General features: G+C 44.2%; 1 protein-coding gene across 3 annotated transcripts in view; it reads left to right on the forward strand.

The window, feature by feature from the left end:
• Positions 1 to 1,516: 1,516 nt before the first annotated feature.
• Zfyve1 (zinc finger FYVE-type containing 1) overlaps positions 1,517 to 22,910 on the forward strand; it is a 59,197-nt gene continuing 37,803 nt past the window's right edge. The window contains exons 1-2 of one of the 3 annotated variants that reach the window (XM_045154988.1): positions 1,517 to 1,633; positions 4,373 to 5,269. In XM_045154988.1, the coding sequence (XP_045010923.1) occupies positions 4,787 to 5,269 (483 nt within the window). In that variant the 5' untranslated portion in view covers positions 1,517 to 1,633; positions 4,373 to 4,786. Of the gene's footprint in view, positions 1,747 to 4,372; positions 5,270 to 22,910 lie in introns of all 3 variants that reach the window. The other 2 variants (XM_045154986.1, XM_045154987.1) reach the window with 2 other exon arrangements.

Genomic DNA, 22,910 nt, shown 5'->3' on the forward strand with positions numbered 1-22,910 from the left:
GTCACCTTGTGCATCAGGCTTTACGTGGGTCCTAGGCAATTAAACCTGAGTCCTTTGGTTTTGCAGGCAATGCCTTAACTGCTAAGCCATCTCTCTAGCCCAGGAAAAAAAATCCTTACTAAAGTGATGCATTTAGTTCACGTTTGGCTCTCTGCTCTTGTGGACATAATTTTCAGCAATATAACCCTTATACATGGCTCATTCACTATTATGTAAATTTGTACTATGGATCTAATTATGTCCTTTGAATCACAACGCAAAAATTGGTCGTATTTAGAGTGAGGAGATGAGGTCTGGTCCCAGCTTTGTCAATAATTTGCTGTGTGAGCCTGGCAAGTCATTTAATTTTAGTTTTCTTTCCTGTATTAATGATTATTAACATAGAAGCATACATTGTTAAAATTGGCAGAGCCTTCAGAAATTACACAGCACAATTTATGTTTTTCTTCTGTTTTTTTTCTTTCTTCTCCTTCCTCATGCTCTTCCTCTCCCTGCCCTTCCTACTTCTCCGTCCCCTGGGCTCCACCCCAACCAAAGTTCTAGCTCAGGCTGACTTGGAATTCACTATGAAGTCTCAGAGTGGCCAGGCTGACCTGGAATTCACTATGGAGTCTCAGGGTGGATTGGAACTCACAGCAATCCTCCTACTGAGTTCTGGGATTAAAGGTGTGCGCCACCACGGCCAGCCACAATTTATTTTATGGAGAGACTGAGTGATTTACTCACCACCTATGTAGATATTTTTTCTAGAGCAAGCACCACTGTTCCAAGAAATAAATGTGAAAAAAGTGAAACCACTAAACAAATGAAGCTATTTTTAGAAAGTCAGATAATAGTGTAAACCATTAGCAAGCACTGCAGTCTAAAAGCGTATTGGAACATGTATCTCGTCTAACTTAAAGATAATTTTAAAATTAGACTTTCTGAAGTCTGTATACAAAAAGGTTAGAAAAAGAATAGGTAGGAGAAATAAATTAATGAAGAGTTCGGAGAATACCCTTGAAGGGAAAACTAAATTCCTGAAAAGTACTTACATTCTTATAATCAATGCTTATTTGTCTTGTCCGACTATGTGCCTAGTGAAATTCGGGGAGTAGAGTTTTTTTTTTTTTTTTTTTTTTTTTTTACACATTAATGAAAGAATGGTGTGCAATAAGAGTTACTTGAAATCTCAGTATTTGCTTCGCCACTTCCCACTTATGTTGAATTTTATTACATCATTTGTGTAATTTACCCCATTCCTTCCTGGCCAATACACTAAACAACGCGCTGCAACCTGCAAACACCAAAGTCAATGCAAAAACTCCAAGTCCCGAAATGCTCGATGGCATGGCCCCCCCACCGCCTGTTCGTAAATTCCGCATTGCTCTCTGGGAGATGTAGTTTTCTCGCGTCCTTATTTCCCCAGGTGTGACAGAAGATAAACGGAGCCATAGAACTACCACTCCCAGGGGGATATGCGCGCTCTTCCCGCCCCGCTAGCGTCACGCTCCGCCTCATCCCGCACCTCCCTCCCGGGGCTGCACAGCTCATGCCTTCCTGTTAGTCAGAGCTGGGAGAAGTTCACTCGGATCAGCTGATCCCAACTGACAACAAGAGAGGAGGACGCCCAGGAGACAACGAAGGAGGAGGGGTGCGGAGATGGAGATGAGGATGGATCCACGGGTGTCCTGAGGAGCAGCCCCCGCCCCCGCCGGCGCCCCGCGGCCCCCCGACACCGCCTCGCTGCGGCCGAGCTGCTCTGTGGTGGGATCTCCCGGTGGCCGCGGGCGGGGCGGGGAGGGCACGGCCCAGCACCCGGTCCCCGACCGCCCTGGGGCCCCGGCTGCCCCCGGGAGGAAAGGGGGACGGGTGCGGCTCGGGTGGGGGCGGGGTGGCATAAACAATGGATTCGGCTCCGGGATATGCCTGGCGTGGGGGGGATTTTGGGGGGCCTTCTTTGTTCTTAGGCTCCGCTCCTACCCTTTGGGTCGTGGTATGGGTGTCCGGGAGGAAGGTAGGGTGAGGAACCCCGACCCGCAGAGAGGCGGCGAGGTGGGGGAACCCACCCTCCTCAGTGGGCAGATTGTTTGCTTGGCCTGCTAGGGGTGAGGTGAGGTGTCCTGTTCTTTTTTTGAGGAGGCGGGGGAGGTTGATTCTGGTTTTTTCTCAGTTTATGACAAGTTTTGATTTTTGTTTTTGTTTTGGGAACTGGCTGGGCACCTCTGAGGTCAGGGTGTAAATAAGGTCCCCTAGGTTACTCCCTTGTCTTCCTTGTTTATCTGAAAATCAGATTGATAGATTGATTACTGTAGGGGAGGAGTGAATCTTAAAAAGGAGGACTTTACACTTTGTTGGGTGTTGACAGTCAAAGCTAAGGGGAATTAGGAAGGTAATTATGAAAGTGTCCAAAGCCCCTTTCCTGCCCCAGTTCTCCCCTTCCCCGTTTTTGAAGTTATTTTTATTTATTTATTTTTTTGGTTGACAAAGAGAAAAATGGTTTGTTTTGATTCCTTGCAGCCCTGGGTTTGCGATGGACTCTAGTGTAGCAATTCTGCCTTCTGTTCCCAGTTAAAGAAAGGACAAAAGGAAGTACAGTAATTGTTTTAGAGCATGAAATTATGACTGTTATTTCCAAGTTTAGAGCCCTTACTAGGCATTTGTCTGTCTAGAGCTGAAATAGTCAGTTATAAGGATAACTGTATCAGTCTAGATCTTTGAGGGTGTCTAAAGGTTTTTGGTTTTTCGAGGTTGGGTCTCAGTCTACCTCAGGCTGACCTGGAATTCACTCTAGTATCAGGGTGGCCTTGAACTCACAGCGATCCTTCTACCTCTGCTTCTTGAGGGCTGGGATTAAAGGCGTGTGCCACCACGCCCAGATTAAAGTTTTTTATAATAGTTTTTCTTCAGATTAAAAAAAAATATTTATTTGAGGGAGAGAGAGAGAGAGATGGCACATGCCAGGACATTTAGCCACTGCAAAGGAACCCCAGAAGCATACATCACCTTCTGCATCTGGCTTATGTGGGTCCTGGGGAATCAAACCTGGATTGTTAGGCTTCACAGGCCTTAAACTGCTAAGGCATTTCTCCAGTCCTTTTCAGGTATTCACAAGTTTCCTTCCCCAGTTTTTCAGTGCTCAGTGGTCAGGTGTAGGTGGGATTTGCTGAATGTTATCTCTTAACAAGGACTGTTTAGTGGTTTTGATTCTGAGTTTAATAACAAAACAAGCAGCATTGTTTTTTTTTTTTTGTTGTTGTTTGTTTTGGTTTTTCAAGGGAGGGTCTTGCTCTGCCCAGGCTGACCTGAAATTATGTAGTCTCAGGGTGGCTTTGAGCTCACAGTGATCCTCCTACCTCTGGCTCCTGAGTTCTGGGATTAAAGGCGTGTGCCACCAGGCCAGGCTCTTCATTTTTTATTTGCAAGGTAGAGAAATTGAGAGTATGGGCACTTCGGGTCCTCATACCATTGCAGACAAACTCCAGACTCATGCATTACTTTGTGAATCTGGCTTTACCTGGGTACTGGAAATTGAACCCTGGCTAGCAGGCTTTGCCCACATGCGCCTTAACCACTGAGCCATCCTCCCAGCCCTTGAGCAGTATTTACTCTGGATAATACCACCAACAAAGCAGCAAAGTCTTTTAAAGGCCTTGGGCTACAAGTGTTTGTTTTGCATCTTTCTGTTTATTTTTTCAAGACAGGTGTGTAGTATAGGCTGGCCTAGAACATGTAGTCCTGCTTCAGCTTCCTGAGTGCTAGGATTACAGGTGTGGACCATCACACCTAAGAAAGGAGGAGGTGTAGTACGATTTTGAGTTGAAATTTCTAGTACCAGAACAAGTCTATGTCAGTTTTGCAAGCAAAAATGAGAGTTGGAAGCTGGGCGTGGTGGTTCATGCCTTTAATCCCAGCACCTGGGAGGCAGAGGTAGGAGGATTGACATGAGTTCAAGGCTACTTGAGACTACATAGTGAATTCCAGAATTAATTCCAGATCAGCTTGGGCTAGAGTGAGACCCTACCTCAGGAAAAAAAAAAAAAAAAAAAGAGAGAGAGAGAGTGAGTAGTTGGGCTGGAGAGATGGCTTAGTGGTTAAGGTGAAATGGTTAAGGTGGCCTGTGAAGCCATTCAATTCTCCAGTACCCACATAAGCCAGCTGCACAAGGGGGTGCATGTGTCTGGAGTCGTTTGCAGTGGCTGGAGGCCCTGGTACACTCATTCTCTCTATATACCTCTTTTTCTCTCAAATAGATAAATAAAAATATTACAAAAAGAATGGGAGTCCTTTTGCTAGCTTTGGCCTACCATTTAATCATAATCTTCCAGTTCTGTCATTGTAAGGTGGACTTTGTATTTCTCAGATGAGTGAAATCTTCCTTCCTCTACTCTAGGTTTCCCTTGAAATAGCGACTTGAGGCTCATGTATATTGGACAGCTCGTGACCACTTTATTACATTACCAAAACTCGGCGGCTGAGGCTTGAAGTATGCGCCCACCTCTGTGAACCCATCAGACCTCTCTCAAACATCAGAGATTCAGTCAAGTTCATTTTGGCCATCTCCTTACCTGCACTTTACGGAGGATGAAACCATCAAAACAGATCAATATTGCCACTGATACTTCTGTCTTGGAGACAGAAAATTAAAAATTGGACCATTCGCGAGTAGATTTTGACAGGTTCTTTTTGAAAGTATTCAGAACTCTGGAAGTTGGCAGCAGTCTTCGGACTCGAAGCCTTTGACTTCGTTCCTGGGAGAGCGCCGTGACCGTCATAGGGTGGGTGGTGTTCCTTGCGAGTCCGAGTTATGAGTGCCCTGACTTCCCCAGCCGAGAAGGGCCTGAATCCAGGGCTCACGTGCCAGGAGAGTTACGCCTGCAGCGGCGCCGACGAGGCCGTCTTTGAGTGTGACGAGTGCGGCAGCCTGCAGTGTCTGCGCTGCGAGGAGGAGCTCCATCGGCAGGAGCGCCTGCGGAACCATGAGCGGATCAGACTCAAAGCCGGCCACGTCCCGTACTGCGACCCCTGCAAGGGCCCTAATGGGCATTCTCCAGGTGTTAGGCAGAGGGCAGCTGTGAGGTGCCAGACCTGCAAAATCAACTTGTGCCTGGAGTGCCAGAAGAGGACTCACTCTGGAGGAAACAAGAGGAGGCACCCCGTGACTGTGTACCATGTCGCTAAGGTCCAGGAGTCCCTGGACGAGGAGGATATGGACGAGGAGACCAAGAGGAAGAAGATGACCGAGAAGGTTGTGAGTTTCCTCCTAGTAGATGAAAATGAAGAGATTCAGGTAAGCACTTGGGGGACTCTCGATGGTATACATCTGTTGAAAAATTCTCCAAAGAGCCCATTTTACTTTATTTTTTTAAAATTTTTTGTTCATTTTTATTTACTTGAGAGCGACAGACAGAAAGAGGCAGTGAGAGAGGGAGAGACAATGTGCGCGACCAGGGCCTCCAGCCACTGCAAATGCAGTCCAGATACGTGCGCCCCCTTGTGCATCTGCCTAACGTGGGTCCTGGGGAATTGAGCCTGGAGCAGGGCCCCTCAGGCTTCACAGGCAAGCGCTTAACCGCTAAGCCATCTGTCCAGCCAGTGCAAACAAAATCCTGATGCCATGTACCGCCCAGTGCTTCTGCCTTACATGGTTACTGGAGAATCGAACCTGGGTCCTTAGGCTTTACAGGCAAGTGCCTTAACTGCTAAGGCATCACTCTAGCCCCCCAAAAGAGCCCATTTTATCATCAAAAGCCAAGGCCTCTGAAAGCTTCAGTTATCTCGAATTCAATTTATGTGGTTTTATTTATTTAAGTTTTTTGTGTGTGTGTGTGTGTGTATTTGCATGCATTCGTGTATGCCATGGTATGCTTGTGGAGGTCAGAGGACAACCTCCAAGAGTCTGCTCTGCCCTCTTTGAGGCAGGGCTTCTTGGCAACTGGATAGGAACTTAAGACTAGCTGACTTGCTAGCTTTGGATTTCCATTGTCGTAGGTGCCGTGCAATCACAAAGGTATACACCAGTTTGTATCTGACTTTACATGGTTGTCTGGGGAGTTGAACCCTGGGTAACAGACTTTGCAAGAAAGTGCATGTAACTACCAAGCCATCTCCCTAGCCCTTTGTTTAAAATATGTATTTTATATTATCTATATATAGATATATTTCCTTTCTTTTCTTTTATTTCTTTTTTTATTTATTTATTTTTTTTTGAAGTAGTGTCTCATGTTAGTCCAAGCTGACCTGCAATTCACTATGTAGTCTCGGTGGCTTTGAACTCACAGCATTCCTCCTACCTCTGCTTCCTGAGTGCTGGGACTAAAGGTGTGTGCCACCATGCCCGCCTATTTATTTACTTTAAAAAATATATTTTATTTTTATTTATTTATTTGAGAGAGAGAATGGGTGCACCGGCGTCTCTAGCCACTGCAAATGAACTCCAGATGCGCCCCTTGTGCCTCTGGCTTACGTGGGGCCTGCAGAGCTAAACCGGAATCCTTTGGCTTTGCAGACAAATGCCTAACCCTCTAAGCCATCTCTCCCGGCCCTACTTATTTATTTTTAAAAACTTGATTTATTTGAGAGACAGCCAGACAGACAGAGAGTATGGGCATGCCAAGGCCTCCTGTCACTGCAAAGGAAATCCAGGTGCATACAACATTGTGCATCTGGCTTTATATAGGAACTGGGAATTTGAACTTGGGTCGCCAGGCTTTGCAAACAAGTGCATTTAACTGCTGAGCCATTTCTCCAGCTGTGTATTTTGGATTTTTCTTTTCTTTTTTTTTTTTTTTTTTTTTTTTTTTTTGAGGTAGGACCTTACTCTAACCCAGGCTGACCTGGAATTCACTTTGTATTCTCAGGGTAGCCTCAAACTCACAGCAATCCTCCAATTTCTGGAGTGCTGGAATTACAGGTGTGCACCACCATGCCCGACATTAATTTGGATTTTTCAAGGTAGGGTCTCACTTTAGTCCAGGCTGATCTAGAACTGTAGTGCCAGGCTGGCCATGAACTCACAGTGATCCTCTTACCCCTGTGTCCTGAGTGCTGGGATTAAAGCTGTGTGCCACCATGCCTCCAGTTTTATACATTTCTCTTTTTAGGTAGGATCTTGCTCTAGTCCAGGCTGACCTGGAATTCACTATAGTCTCAGGGTGGCCTTGAACTCAAGGTGATCCTTTTGCCTCTGCCTCTCAAGTGCTGGGGTTAAAGGCATGAGCCACCCTGCCTGGCTTGTTTTTAATTACTTATTGGAGAGAGAGAGGCAGATAGAGAGAATGGGCATGCCAGGGCCTGTAGCCATTGTAAACAAACTCCAGATGCATGTGTCACCTTGTGCATTTGGCTTCAGTGAGCGGGTTCTGGGAATAAAAGAGAGGCAGAGAGCGAGTGAGCGAGCACAGATAATGGATGCACCAGGGCTTTTAGGCACTGCAAATGAACTCCACAGATGCATGAACCAGCTTGTGCATCTATAATCAAACTTAGGGCCTTTGGCTTTGTAGGCAAGTGCCTTAACAGCTAAGCCATCTCTCCAGCTCTTATTTTTGTTTGTTTGACACAGGGTTTTACTCTGTAGCTCAAACTGGCTTGGAAGTCACTATGGAGTCCAGGCTGACCTCAAACTGCCAGCGATCCTGCATCAGTCTTCCAAGTTGTGCGATTGCAGGCATGTGCCATTCCTGGGTTAGTGTTGGTTTTTTGAAACTGGGTCTTGCTTCTGTAGTCCAGGCTGGCCTAGAACTAGCTGTGTAAACCAGACTGGCCTCAAACGATGATCTTTCTGCCATAGCCTCCTGAGTGATGGGGTTATGGAATCAGAGTTAATTATTTCCCAACTGTGTGATCTTGGGCTGGATTAATTTTCTCATGTTTGCAATGGGAATAGTGCCTACTTTATTGATTGTGGTGAGACTGAAATGACACAGTGTTTGTAAAGCCTGTTGCCTAGTGAATACTTTGTATATGACAGATGTAGTCATTAGGAGGGACTAATCCCCACCATCCCCCACCCCAGGTAGGGTCTCACTCTAGTGCAGGCTGACCTGGTATTCACTATGTAGTCTCAGGGTGGCCTTGAACTCACAGTGATCCTCCTATATCTGCTTCCTGAGTACTGGGATTAAAGGTGTGCGCCACCCCCCCCTAGCTAGGAGGAACTACTTAAAACAGTTACCTGAAGTTTTCCTTCAGGCAAGTTGAGAGTGAATGTCAGAGATGAGGGACTGTGCTTATCTCCAGTACCAAAAAACAGTGACTTTTTACAAGGACAGTATTCTTTCCAGATGGACTATTGTTTTCACGAAGGCTTCTCTCATAGTCCATTTTCTGTTGCCATGATAGAATACTTGAATAACTTACTTATGAAGAACAAAAGAATAAAATAAAAATATTTTGCTAACAATTATGAAAACTGGGAAGTCCAAGAGCATGCCAGCACCATGGGAGCAGGGCTTTAAAAAAATTTATTAAAAAATATTTTATTTTTTATTTTTATTTGAGAGAGAGAGAGAAAGAGACAGACAGAAAGAATGCGTGTGCTTGGGCCTCCAACCACTGCAAAGGAACTCCAGACGTATGTGCATCTGGGTTACGTGGGTACTGGGGAATTGAACCTGGGTTCTTTCGCTTTGCAGGCAAGTGCCTTAACTGTTAAGCCATTTCTCCATCCCCAAGGAGGGTTGTTTTTACTACATCATACCATGAGATACCAGAGGATATTTTAGGCTTGGACATAGCAGTCTAAGCTGGATATGCCACCAGTCCCACCATAGGGTCCTGTCTTGAAGATTTTGTCCCAGTGATTACCCGAAGGCTCCACTTTTCAAAACTACCGTCAGCTTGGGGATTGAGTTTCGGTGGGGACAATCAAGTCATGGCCACTTCTGATCAGTAAAAGCCCGTGAGGGCATCTAGAATGGTTAGAGGACTCTGGTTTGATTCTGTGTTGGTGAGAAGGTAACAGGGATAGGAGGAAACTGAGAGGATATTACTGTGTGATCATCAGAAGTGACTGGGAAAGAGGTAGTATAATGTCTGTACTTGAAGATTGCTTTAATTCTCATCTTAGTTCATTATTTCCTAGCTGTGTAACCATGGGCAAGTAGTTAAGCTTTGCTGGTCAGTTTCTCTTTAACTTCATAGGGTTGTTGAGAGGATTCAGAGAGAAGGAATGGGAAAGGCTATCAGCCCTGGCACCTAGTGTCCAATACCAGATTGTTGTTGGTAATCTTGGGGTATTTGTGACCCACTGACTCAGTACTTGTTGGTGGTGAAACTTAGTTTGCAGAGAGGAAGAGCACCTGTGTAATTGATCATTAGAGGAATTTCCCAATTACCCGGTAAATACTTTTTTTTTAACTTCAATGTTTTTTTTTCTGCTTGGATAAGCTGATGGAAATGAATTACATCACAATTCCTATGTACTTCCATTGTCAGCTAAATAGTTTGCCAACACAGGCGTTCCTTTATTGGTTTGAGAGAAGCTAACAGAGTTATAGAAGACTGACCCAGATCCCATGCTTGCTGCGTCCCTTGTCAGCAGTAATGTCTTCATTATGGATTATGCTCTAATTGGTGACATTGTGGACTAAATATTTCATAAGTGGGTCACTTGGATGGGGATGGGTCTTGCTGGCTTTCCTATCGCGTCTGACTGAAAGCCTTTCGTTTGTCATGATCTGTAGTGCAGTCACCTAAGTGAACAGAAGATTGGAGGTGAACTAGAAATTTCCATGAATATTGTGATGTTACAGATCAAAAGAAGGTTTTTTTGAGGAAGGAAGATGTGTATTTCTTATTTTTGGGAGAGATAAGGTCTCACTGTGAAGCCTAGGCTGGTCTCAGACTCGTGATCCTCCTGCCCAGCTTTCTGAGTGCTGGGATTATAGGTGAGCCTTCCCTTTTTTTTTTTTCTTTTCTTTTTTTTTTTTTTTTTTTTAGTATCAATACATGTTTCCCAGGAATTAAGAAAATGAAAGAAACGTGTAATCAAGAAGATAAATCCAACTACCCCGAAATATTTGCGCTGTATTTTTCCTCTTGTTTTCTTTGCGGGGTGTGGGAGGTGGGTTTCGAGGTAGAGTCTGTAGCCCAGGCTGACCTGGAATTCACTATGTAATCTCAGGATGGCCTCAAATTCACAGTGATCCTCCTACTTCTGCCTCACAAATGCTGGGATTAAAGGCGTGTGCCAACATGCCCAGCCCGCTCTTTCTTTTCTTTTCTTTTTTTAAAATTGTTTATTTTTATTTATTTATTTGAGAGGGACAGACAGAGAAAGAGGCAGAGAGAGAGAGAGAGAGAGAGAGAGAGAATGGGCGCCCCAGGGCCTCCAGCTACTGCAAATGAACTCCAGACGCGTGCACCCCCTTGTGCATCTGGCTGATGTGGGTCTTGGGTAATCAAACCTTGAACCAGGGTCCTTAGGCTTCACAGGCAAGCGCTTAATCGCTAAGCCATCTCCAGCCCCCTCTCTCTTTCTTTTCATAGAGTGTAATGTATATAATTGAGTTGTTAAAGATTCCTCGTGTTTTTCCTCCCTTCATTGGTCATTTCCTGAGGAATAACAAAGTTTATTAATTTCAGGCAACTTTGATTGGGACTAGTGGATTAGAGCAAAATTTATCCATTTTTAGATGGATATTTATTGTCAGAGATTTGTAAGTAGAAACCTACTTAAGATTTAATTATCTGGTTTAACTTTAATTGTTTTTTTTTTTTGTTTGTTTGTTTTTTTGTTTTTCGAGGTAGGGCCTCACTCTAGCCCAGGCTAACCTAGAATTCATTTATGTAATCTCAGCATGGTCTTGAACTCATGGCAGTCCTCCTTCCTGTGCCTCCCAGTGCTGGGATTAAAGGTGTGCGCCACCACACTCATCTTTGGTTTATTTTTCTGATAGTTGCATATTGAAAAATTAGAAATATGGAGGCAGGGCTGGACGGATGGCTTAGCTGGAGGTCCTGGTGTGCCCATTCACTCTTTCTCTGACTCTTTCTCTCAAATAAAGAAATAATAAATAAATAATATAAATAAGAAATATGGAGGCAGAGGTAGGAGGATCGTCGTGAGTTTGAGGCCATCCTGAGAGTACACAGTGACTTCCAGGTCAGCCTGGGCTAGTGTGAAACCCTACTTCAAGAAACAAACAAACAAAAAAATTGGAAATATGATGTTATCTTACAAATGTAGATTATCAATTCAGCTAGTTTATAAATTTCTGGAAAGCAGGATAGTTTTTTTAAGCTCTGTCAATACCATGTCCAATTGTAAGCACATTGGTAGTACATGAATACTTGCACTTTTAAAATTTTGAATTTATTAATTTATTTGAGAGAGAGAATGGGCATACCAGTGCCTCTAGCTACTGCAAATGAACTCCAGACACTCCTGAAGTATGTGCCACCTTGTCCATCTGCCTTTACATGGGTACTGAGGAATCGGACCTTGTTCTTTTTTAACATTTTTTATATGTAATTTTAAGAATTTTTTTTTATTTGAGAAAGAGATATACAGAAACAGGTGGGCAGAGAGAGAGAATGGGTGAGCCAGGGCTTCCAGCTGCTGCAAACGATCTCCAGATGTGTGCGCCCCTTGTGTATCTGGCTTATGTGGGTCCTGGGGAGTCGAACCTGGTTCCTTTGGCTTTGCAGGCAAATGCCTTAACTGCTAAGTCTGCTCTGAACCTGGTTCTTTTGGCTCTGCCAGCAAGTGCCATAATTGCTAAGCCATCTCTCCAGCCCAATAGTTTTTTTTTTTCTTTTTGAATTATGGTTTCACCAGGCTGAACTGGAATTCACTACATAGTCTCAGGGTGGCCTTGAACTCATGGTGATCCTATTACTTCAGCCTCCTGAGTGCTGGGATTAAAGACATGCACCACCATGCCCGGCTGTCTTCTATTTTGCTATCATCATCTTTTTCTCCTATTATGCAGGTCTTGTGTAGGTAGAATCTGGCACTGTGAGGTCATGAATATCAAGGCCATCTTGTATCTGCAAGATTGCCTTGTGAACAGTTCTACTCTTCCTTTGTTATAAAACTGGATGTCATTGCTATTGCAAGGAAAAAACCCTCAAAATTATATAAAAAATCATATAGAGAAAAGTTTTCGTATTATTTCATACCCTTAGTTAAATTTTTTTTTTTTAATGGAAAAGCTTTTCTCGTTTTCATTAACAACTTCCATGATTATAAAAAATACCCCATGGTAATACCCTCTTATCCCACACTTTCCCCTTTGAAACTCCAATCTCCATCGTATCTCCTCCCCCTCTCAATCTGTCTTTTATTTGATGTCATGATCTTTTCCTCCTCTTACAATGGTCTCGTGTAGGTAGTGTCAGGACCTGTGAGGTCATGGATATCCAGGCCATTTTATGTCTGGAGGAGCACGTTGTAAGGAGTCCTACCCTTCCTTTGGCTCTTACATTCTTTCTGCCACCTCTTCTGCAATAGATCCATTTTTTTAATTTTTTTATTTTTTTGGTTTTCCAAGGTAGGGTCTCACTGTAGCTCAGGCTGACCTGAAATTCACTATGTAGTCTCAGGCCTTGAACTTCTGATTCCTACCTCTTCCTCCCTAGTACTGGGATTGATCATCATGCCTGGCCTCTTTATATTTTTTTATTTTTGGTTTTTCAAGGTATGGTCTTGCTCTAGCCTAGGCTGACCTGAGATTAGTCTCAGGCTGGCCTCAAATTCACAGAGATCCTATCGCTACCTCTGAATTGCTTGGATTAAAGACGTGCACCACCACACCTGGCTACATTCCCCCCCCCCCCCAAGGTCTCACTCTAGCTCAGGCTGACCTCAAACTCAGGATGATCCTCCTACCTCTGCCTCCCAAGTGCTGGGGATAAAGACATGCGCCACTACACCCTGCTGAGGAACTTCTTTTAACAGCATTTGAGATCTGTCATTACTTAAAGGCTCCATAGCATTTCTTTGAAGTACTTTTCTATAACTTGGCATTTAATGGACATTGTAGTTAGGACACCCAAGGCTGTGCCGCACTTCCTGTATCTCCGTATAGAAGTGAGTCTGTTTTCGTGGGTGACATTGAACCCAAGCTCTGGAGTGTGCTAGGCAAGGGTTGTACCACTGAGCCCCATGCCAAGCCCCAGACCTCTCTTCTTTTCTGTAAAGAACTGTATGGGGGCTGGAGAGATGGCTTAGTGGTTAAGCGCTTGCCTGTGAAGCCTAAGGACCTCGGTTCGAGGCTCGGTTCCCCAGGTCCCACGTTAGCCAGATGCACAAGGGGGCGCACGTGTCTAGAGTTCGTTTGCAGAGGCTGGAAGCCCTGGCGCGCCCATTCTCTCTCTCTCCCTCTGTCTTTCTCTCTGTGTCTGTCACTCTCAAATAAATTAATTAATTAATTACAAAAAAAAAACTGTATGGCCTGGGCTGTCCTCAATCTTGTAGTCTTCCTGTGTCTGCCTCATGAGTGCTGTGATTATAGTTGTGACCCACCATACTGGAACCTGAACTTTATTTTCCCTGAGTTCTGTTCTTGCTTGACACATAAGGTGCTGCATTTGTCTTAAAGTGGCTACATACCCTTATGTTATCATTCTCTTCTCCCCCCCCCCCCGCAAATATATAAATAGATAAATGATACTGTTTTTACTTTTTTGGTTTTTCAAGGTAGGGTCTCACTCTGGTCCAGACTGACCTGGAATTCACTATGTAGTCTTAGGATGGCCTTGAACTCACGGTGATCCTCCTACCTCTGCCTCCCGAGTGCTGGGATTAAGGCATTAACACCATGCCCTGCAGAATTTGTTTTATAGAGCCATTTAATTCTAATGCTAACTATTCTATGCACTTTTTTTTTTTTTTTTTTTGAGGTAGGGTCTCACTCTAGCCCAGGGTGACCTGGAATTCACTATGTAGTCTCAGGGTAGCCATGAATTTGTGACAATTCTCCTACCTCTGTCTCCTGAGTGCTGAGATTAAAGGTGTGTGCCACCATGTCTGGCTTCATTTAAACTTTTTTTTTTTTTTTTTCCTGAGGTAGGGTCTCACTCTAGCCCAGGCTGACCTGGAATTCACTATGTAGTCTCAGGGTGGCCTTGAACTCACAGTGATCCTCCTACCAATGCCTCCTGAGTGCTGGGATTAAAGGCGTGTGCCACCACGCCTGGCCATTTAAACTTTAAAAAAAAATTTTTTTTATTGACAACTGCCATAATTGTAAGCAATATCCCGTGGTAATTCCCTCCCTCCTCCACTTTCCCTTTTGGAACTCCACTCTTCATCCTGCCCCCTCCCCCTCTCTAAACTTCTTAATCAGGCAAGCCTCATTATGGTCAAAAGCACCAGCTCACCAGTTCTTCATGGCTGTTTGAAAATCACATGAAAATTCTACAGAAATGTAAGAGATAGTGCAGGAAAGACTCTACAAGGCCTGTAGTTTTTTTTCTTTTATATTTCTAGGCATTCATTTATTTTTTAAAAAAAATTTTTTTTTATTTATTTGAGAGCTACAAACACAGAGAGAAGGACAGATAGAGGGAGAGAGAGAAAATGGGCGCGCCAGGGCTTCCAGCCTCTGCAAACGAACTCCAGATGCGTGCGCCCCCTTGTGCATCTGGCTAACGTGGGACCTGGGGAACCAAGCCTCGAACCGGGGTCCTTAGGCTTCACAGGCAAGCGTTTAACCGCTAAGCCATCTCTCCAGCCCGGCATTCATTTATTGTGATGATTTTTAGTTTAGTTCATAGGCATCATTTTAGCACCCTGTCACCTGTTTTTTATGTGGTTTCCTCAAATTTTGTGACTGAGACTTTGCTAACACTTGTTGCTTGTGCTTTGAGTATTACTCAGCTTCTTTTGGAAAACCTGAAAGATAACTTGCTTCCTTCTAGAGGTGACGGTTTTATCAATACCCTATCACCTGAATGTGTACCAGAGTGGTAAATTGGAGAAGAGAATGGTTTTTGGTTTCACATTATGAAGTCATGTATGGGTCTTTTTTAAAAAATTACTTTGTTTATTTGAGAGAGAATGGGCATGCCAGGGCCTCCTGCCACTCCAAATACACTCTAGGCACGTGGACCACCTTGTACATATGGCTTTATATAAGTACTGGAATTGAACTGAAGTCCTTAGGTTTTGCAGGTAAATGCCTTAACTGCTGAGCCATCTCTCCACTCCACTATGTAGCTCTTTAAAAAAGTTTTATTGGAGAAAAATAAAACCACCACCTGCATAGGGAAAAGAACACAAAATACAACTCTTTTTTTTTTTTTTTTTTGGTTTTTCGAGGTAGGGTCTCACTCTGGCTCAGGCTGACCTGGAATTCACTATGTAGTCTCAGGGTGGCCTAGAGCTATCAGAGATCCTCCTACCTCTGCCTCCCGAGTGCTGGGATTAAAGGCGTGCGCCACCACACCCGGCTCAAAATTCAACTCTTAAAGAAACAAATGAAACTCACAATTTATCAAATGTTGTTTACAATTACTTTTCAATTTCTTTTTTTTTTCCTTAACTTCCCTTAATAAGTCTTGCTAACTTTTCAGCCGAAATAGCATCAATTTTCCAAAGAATTAGGGGAAGTGGACCCGCTTTTCAAGACAATAAAGGTGATATCAACAGCCTCCTAGTAGGGGCAAGTCTATGTAGAAATAAAGAGCAACTCGTGAGTGGTGTAATAGTCGGAGAGCTCAGAGGCCATCAGGGCTGAGATCGAACACTGATATAGAAGGTCCGGTAAACAAAGGAACCACATTTCCTTGTCAGATGAGCTCCTGTAGGGAAACCAGGGAAGAGCTGAGGAAATATATGCACTGGCTGCTCAAAAAGAATTAGGCCGGATTCTAAATACTACATATAGTTAAATAACAGTGTGCAAGTGGATGCAATTAGAGAGAAACAGGCAACTTTAAAAAATATAGCAGCTGACCACAGGTCTTTGAGAACTTAAGAAAACAATCAACAGTAGACACAAGAGTCCCAAGTCCCCTAAGCTAAAGGTTTGAACCCAGGAATTCTCCCTAATGGTTCCAAAGAGGCAAGGTCATGCAGTTGTAAAAAGCATTAAATTCTAATTAAAAAAAAAACAAACAACACACCATCTGTCCGGTCCACTGTGTAGCGCTTTAAACCAGGGACTCTAGCCACTGCAAGCGAACTCCAGACATGTGCATCCCCTTGTGCATATGGCTAATGTGGGTCCTGGGGAAATAAGCCTGGAACCGGGGTCCTTAGGCTTCACAGGCAAGCGCTTAGCTGCTTAAGCCATCTCTCCAGCTCACTTTTTTTTTTAAGGTAGGGTCTCAATCTAGCCTAGGCTGACCTGGAATTCACTATGTACACTCTGGGTGACCTTGAACTCATGGCCATCCTCCTACTGCCTCCTGAGTGCTGGGATTAAAGGTGTGCAGCACCACACCCAGTTTGTGTAGCTCTTAAATTGACACCTTTAGCTTGCTAGCCAAAGACATTCATTAATTCATTACATTTTTTTTTTCCCTGAGGTATGTTCTCACTAGCTCAGGCTGACCTGGAATTCACTATGTAGTCTTAGGGTGGCCTCAAATTTACGGCAATCCTCCTACCTTGGCCTCCCATGTGCCGGGTGTAAAGGCGTGCGCCACCAAGCCCCATGTTTTAAGCATGTGTCATGTGTCAGGCACTTCCTAGGTTCTAGGGACAGAGTTTTAATACGTGACTGGTGTCTTCATAAGGCTCACTCCTCATGTGAGCAGATTTCACACCTGTAACCATCCTGTTTCAAATTCAGTGTCCCTGAGGGAAAGTGAGTTGGTAGTCAGTTTTACTCAATAGTCAGAGAAGGTCTTATTGTAGAGGGGACTTGTAATCGAAGCCTGATGGTTTGATACTGGTAAGGGAAATGGACCTCCAGGTAGAGAAATTACTCTCTCTCAAATAAGTAAGTGTTGTGCGTGGTGGTGCACGCCATTCATCCCAGCACTTGGGAGGCAAAGGTAGGAGGAGGGCTGTGAGTTCGAGGCCAGCCTGAGACTACATAGTAATTTCTAGGTCAGCCTGGGCTAGAGTGAGACCCTACCTGGAAAAACCAAAAACAAACAAACAAACAAAAAAGTCAAGCTAAGCTAACTTGTTAGGTGCATGAAGAACACCAGTGTGGCAAGGGTGAGCTGGCCGAGTGTGAGGAGAGAGGACCAGAGGTGAGCTGGTGCACATCATATGAGGCCTTGTAGGGAAAAAGAAGTGTGGGTTTATTTTTTAAATAATGGAGATAGAACCATACCGGTGTATATTAGCAAGGATTGGAGAAATGGCTCATGATTAAAGGTGCTGGCTTGTAAAGTCTGATGGTCCAGATTTGATTTTCCACTACTCATGTTAAGCCAGATTGAAAAAGTGGCACATGTGTCTGGAATTCCTTCACAATGGCAGGAAGCACAGGTACATCCATACTCTCTCTCTCTCTCAAATACATAAATAAATAAAAACCTTTTTTTTTTTTTAGTTTTTCTTTTTATATTTTATTTTTGTATTTGAGAGAGGGAAAGAGGCTGTGTGTGTGTGTGTGTGTGTGTGTGTGTGTGAGAGAGAGAGAGAGAGAGAGAGAGAGAGAGAGAGAGAAAGGGAGGGAAGGAGGGAGGCACAATGGGTGCGCCAGGGTTTCCAGACACTGTAAATGAACTCCAGGTGCATGTGCACCCTCGTGCATCTGGATTACGTGGGTCCTGGGCATTGAACCAAGGTCCTTTGGCTTTGCAGGCTAGCTCCTTAAGTGCTAAGCCATCTCTCCTGCCCCACTTCCCCCCATTTTTTTTTTTTTTTTTTTTTTTTTTCAAGATAGGGTCTCGCTCTAGCTCAGGCTGACCTGGAATTCACTATGTAGTCTGAAGGTGGCCTCAAATTCATGGCAATCCTACCTCTGCCTCCTGAGTGCTGGGATTAAAGGCATGCAATGCCAGGTTTGCATTTAGTCATTTTTGTTGTGCAAATACCACCTGCTTAATACCCCAGGTTTTATTGACTTAAATAGAATAAACTAAGAACCTGATGCATACAATAAGGGGAGCTAAATTAATCTCATTTGTTATTATCTGACATATGGTGCTCAAACGGGGGTGATTATGCTCCCCTGAGGGCAGTTGGCAATGTTCAGAGATTGCTGAGCGTGAGAGTGGGGTTATGCCACTGCCTAGTGGGTAGAGGTTAGGGGTTAGGGTGTGATTAAGAACCATAATGCGGGGGGGGGGGGGCTGGTACACGCCTTTAATCCCAGCACTTGGGAGGCAGAGGTAGGATTGCTTGAGTTCAAGGCCACCCTGAGACTACATAGTGAATTCCAGGTCAGTCTGGGCTAGAGTGAGACCCTATCTCGGGAAAACAACAACAACAACAAAAAACACCTTACATAGGGGCTAGAGAGATGGCTTAGTGGTAAAGGTACTTGCTACAAAGCCAAAGGACCCAGGGTCAGTTTCCTAGGACCCACATAAGCCAGATGAACAAGGTTGGGCCTGTGTGCCACCACATCTGGTAATAAAATATATATATATATATTTTTTTTTATAAAGGAATCTTACATAGGCCTGGTGTGGTGGTACACGTATTTAATTACAGCACTTGGGATACAGAGGTAGGATAGGGAATTCTAGGTCAGCCTGGACTAGAGTTGAGACCCTACCTCGAAAAACCAAAAATAAATAGAATCTTGCACAGGGCAGCCCTCCTATGAGGGGGAAGGAGATGGCGGAGAGGGTATGCACCTGGTAAAAAAATGTCCATAGTTCTGAGATCGAGAAACTGATCCATGTGATGAAGGGATGAAGGAGAACTGTATTCTTCTGATAAAATATGTCAGCAACAAAAAATTAATCAGGCCCTAGCTTTTCCTCCCTCTTCTGGTTCTATTTAGTTCCTCATAACTAATCTAACTGGTAAAATCAATATTTTCTGTGCCATATTTTGTAACCTTTCTAGTGGAATGGTTAGACTTTCTATGTTATATTCACTGATTATTGTAGGTCTTGGCGGTACAGCACTAGGAAAAACCCAGGCTTCCTAGACCCATTATTTATTTAGTCAGTCATAAATAAACGATCCATGCTGACAGGTCATTTATAATCTGAAGCCAGAGGCTACACCCTTAGCAAATCTCAAAGGTTGAAGAATAAAAGTTTCTAGCAATTAGGGCTCTTGGAGGAGGAAAAGGATGGCATCTTCTTGTCTTTTGGGTCCTGTGGGAATCAGACGTTCGGTTTTGTCAGTGTATACTTGGTTGGGGGAAAAAGGCACAAACTCTAAAAGGCACTTTTTTCTTCATTCATATTCTTAAAAAATCAAACAAGCGAACAAAACTCCATACAGAACTTTTCCTTTTTTTTCATCCATCCTCCTCTTTCCTGTGAGCAGCACTTTGATCTGTCAACCGTCACGGTGGCTGACCCCTGACTTGGGGACCTTAGGAAGGCTCAGGAGGCCCAGAAGTTTCTTAGGCCAAGTCTCCTGCGCTGACCATGCCGGCTCCTGAGGGGATTGAGAAGAGGCTCACAGTGGGCCAGGCCCGCCTTGACTTGGCAGTAGCCTAGGGCTACTTGGTTGAATGGGAGCCCAGAGTGAGAATCTTCAGTCCTGCCCTCAGCCCAGTCATCATCAGCTCGTAGACCCAACATGGTGCTTGGCGGCTTCACTTGTTTACAGTCCCAGAATAGTGCTGCTCAGAATACCAGGACTTCTTCTTCTTCTTTTTTAATGGCTTAACGAGATGTTATTCTAGTGGGATTCAGGAATGGAAAATGGCAGAGGATGCTTTCTTTTCCACACTGGCTATGCTGGTCTGCCACGTTTCTGTACTATTTTGTCTGTGGGTCATGTGCTTTGGGCCTGCTCTGGCCTGTCCTTTGGCTCCTGCTCTTGGCATCTCCTTGGGCCTCACTCTTTCCAGGCCTTCTCTTCAGACAAACCAGTGCAAACCTCACAAGATTGTGTTGTGGACAGTAGATCATGAGCCTGAGAGATCATGAACTTCTGTATTGATGAACTTACCCATTTTTCCCTTTCCATGGCCACTGTAAGGACCAATTTTGGTGCAGTGGCAAATTCTGGTCAGAACATTTATTTTGCCATTGCCATGTCCCTTCCAGCTCCAAAAGTAACAAAATCCCTTAGGAGCTGGCTGTCAAAATAATAAGCAATAATAGGATGAGTAATAAAGCTCTCCCTTCCCCCACTGCCTTTCACTAATAGAAACACAAGAAAACCCCCCTTAGTTAACAGGGGTGGTAGAGAGGAAAGCCTGGCACGGGATTCCTGGGAAGCGCAGGGCGGGAAGATGAAGGAGCCCCTCTGTACCCTCAACTTCTGCTCAGTGTGTTTTCTTGGCATTTAACCTGGGAGACTTTTGTTTAGTGCAGGACTGTCTAAAATTTGACCTATATACGCCATGGAAACCACTGTGAGTCAGCTTTTTAGGAACCTATCTTTAACTGTTTTAAGTTACCTCTGGGTGTGGGCTGCTTTTATTTCCCCCTTGTCTGTTAGTCATTGAAGTGAGTGATTTGTGTGTGTGTGTTGGGCAAGTGTTTGGCTTTTTTGGTTTTTTGAGGTAGGGTCTCTCTATGGCCCAGGCTGACCTGGAAATCACTTTGTATTCTCAGGGTGGCCATGAACTTAAAGGGATCCTCCTACCTCTGCCTTCCAAGTGTTGGGATTAAAGGCGTGTATCACCACACCTGGCTTTTGAAAAAAAAAAAAATTATTTATTTACTTGAAAGCAGAGAGAGAAAAGAGAGACAGACAGAATGGTCAGGCCAGGACCTGCAGCCTCTGCTTTGTGCATCTGGCCTTACATGGGTATTAGGGAACAGAACCTGGGCCATTAGGCTTTGCAGGCAAGCACTTTAACCACTGAGCTATCTTTCCAGCCCATGTTTGGCTTTTTTGTTTTGTTTTCGAGGTAGGGTCTCGCTCTAGCTCAGGCAGACCTGGAATTTACTATGTTGTCTGAGGGTGGCCTCCAACTCACAGCAATCCTCCTTCCTCTCCCTCCCAAGTGATGGGTTTAAAGATGTGCACCACATGCCAACTGGATTATTTATTTATTTATTTATTTGAAAGTGGTAGAGAGAGAAAGAAAGAAAGAAAGAAAGAAAGGGCACGTCAGGGCCTCCAGCCACTGCAAACGAACTCCAGATGCATGCGCCCCCTTGTGCATCTGGCTAATGTGGATCCTGGGGAATCGCGCCTCGAACAGAGGTCCGTAGGCTTCACAGGCAAGTGCTTAACTACTAGGCCATCTCTCCATCACTTTTATTTTTAATTTAAATTTTACCTTACTTATTTGAGAGAGAGAAAGAGAGAAACAGATAGTTTGCTAACTCATCTCTCCAGCCCTACATTGGCTTTTATTATTGCCAAATATAGGTGTGATATGCCAGATGCAGGCAGCTGTATGTCTTTGGAAAAACACTGGAAAGATCTCTTGAGGATGATGGTGGCCTTGGAAATGACTTGGTGTTTCCCATAGTCAGAAGTAGTTTTTTTTTTTTTTTTTTTTAATATTTTATTTATTTATTTGACAGAGTAAGAGGGGGAGAGAGGGAGAGAGTGGGCGCCACAAGGCCTCCAGCCACTGCAAATGAACTCCAGATGGATGTGCCCTCTTGTGCATCTGGCTAATATGGGTCCTGGAGAATCAAGCCTGGGTCTTTTGGCTTTGTAGGCAAACACCTTAGTCACTAAACCATCCCCCCAGCCCCAGAAGGAGTTTTTTTTTTAATCCAGATTTAAATGGAAAGCTGAACTGGGTGAGTTGGGTGTGTCAAAGAAACAGATCATGGCACTGAGAATGACAGTTTTTGAAGGGTTTGTGTGCGGATCACCTCTCCATAGGCATCTTGGCTGCTAGGGCGGAGGAGCTGTGTCTGTGAGGCCAGAGACTGGGTCAGAAGCATCTCTGGTGGCTACGCGACACAGGGGAATTCCTGACATCTCAAGTCATGGGATTCTTTTTGGACATCAGAGTGGAAGAAAGTGATCTTTGTCCTTATCAAATGTACTCAATGTGTTTGTGAGGCCAAACTTGTGACTTCAATCATCTTAAGAAAACATTTGATTGAGAAATGGTCATGAACTCTTGTTTGAAAATTAGGCTATGAACATAAATCATTGCCTGATATTTTTTGATCTTTAGGGGGAGTGGAACCCCAGAGCCTCACGCCTACTAGGCAAGTGTTGCACCATGAACTTAATCCCTAGCCTCTGATAGTTCTTTCAGATTTTTTTATTAAATAAAAAAAGAATGAGAGAATGAGGCAGATAGATAGGTAGAGAGAGAGAGAGAGAGAGAGAGAGAAAGAGAATGGGCATGCCAGAGCCTCTAGAACTACATATGAACTCCAGACTTGCATCACTTTGTGTATCTGGCTTTATGTGTGTATTGGGGAATTGAACTCTGGTCCTTAGGTTTTGCAGGCGAGCACCTTAACTGTTGAGCTACCTCTCCAGCCCTGAAAGAGACTTTTTTTTCCCCCTGAAGTAAGTAGGGTCTTGCTCTAGTCTAGTTCTAGTTTAGTCTAGTTCATTTAAATATGATGAAGGTGGCTTTGGATTTCTTAGGTGAGAGTTCCCTCACCTCTCTCCCAATTTTTCTGTCCTCCAGAAGAAAGAAAAATGTTTTCTAAGCTGGGCATGGTGGCGCACACCTTTAATCCCAACACTTGGGAGGCAGAGGTAGGAGGATCGCCATGAGTTTGAGGCTGCCCTGAGACTACAGAGTGAATTCCAGGTTGGCCTGGGCCAGAGTGAGACTTTCCTTGGAAAACCAAAACCAAAACAAATAAGCAAACAATACCTTTTATAAGAAAGAGAATAGCTGTCCACTTAAATTAGCTTTACAGTCATAATGGCGAGTTTTAAAATACCCATTTATTGGATCAGAGTAGAATGTATTCAAAGCCCTCTTTTGTAATTGGGAGCAACCAAG

The sequence above is a fragment of the Jaculus jaculus genome, chromosome 7 (genome assembly GCF_020740685.1).
Source record: "Jaculus jaculus isolate mJacJac1 chromosome 7, mJacJac1.mat.Y.cur, whole genome shotgun sequence".
NCBI classification, from domain to species: domain Eukaryota; kingdom Metazoa; phylum Chordata; class Mammalia; order Rodentia; family Dipodidae; genus Jaculus; species Jaculus jaculus.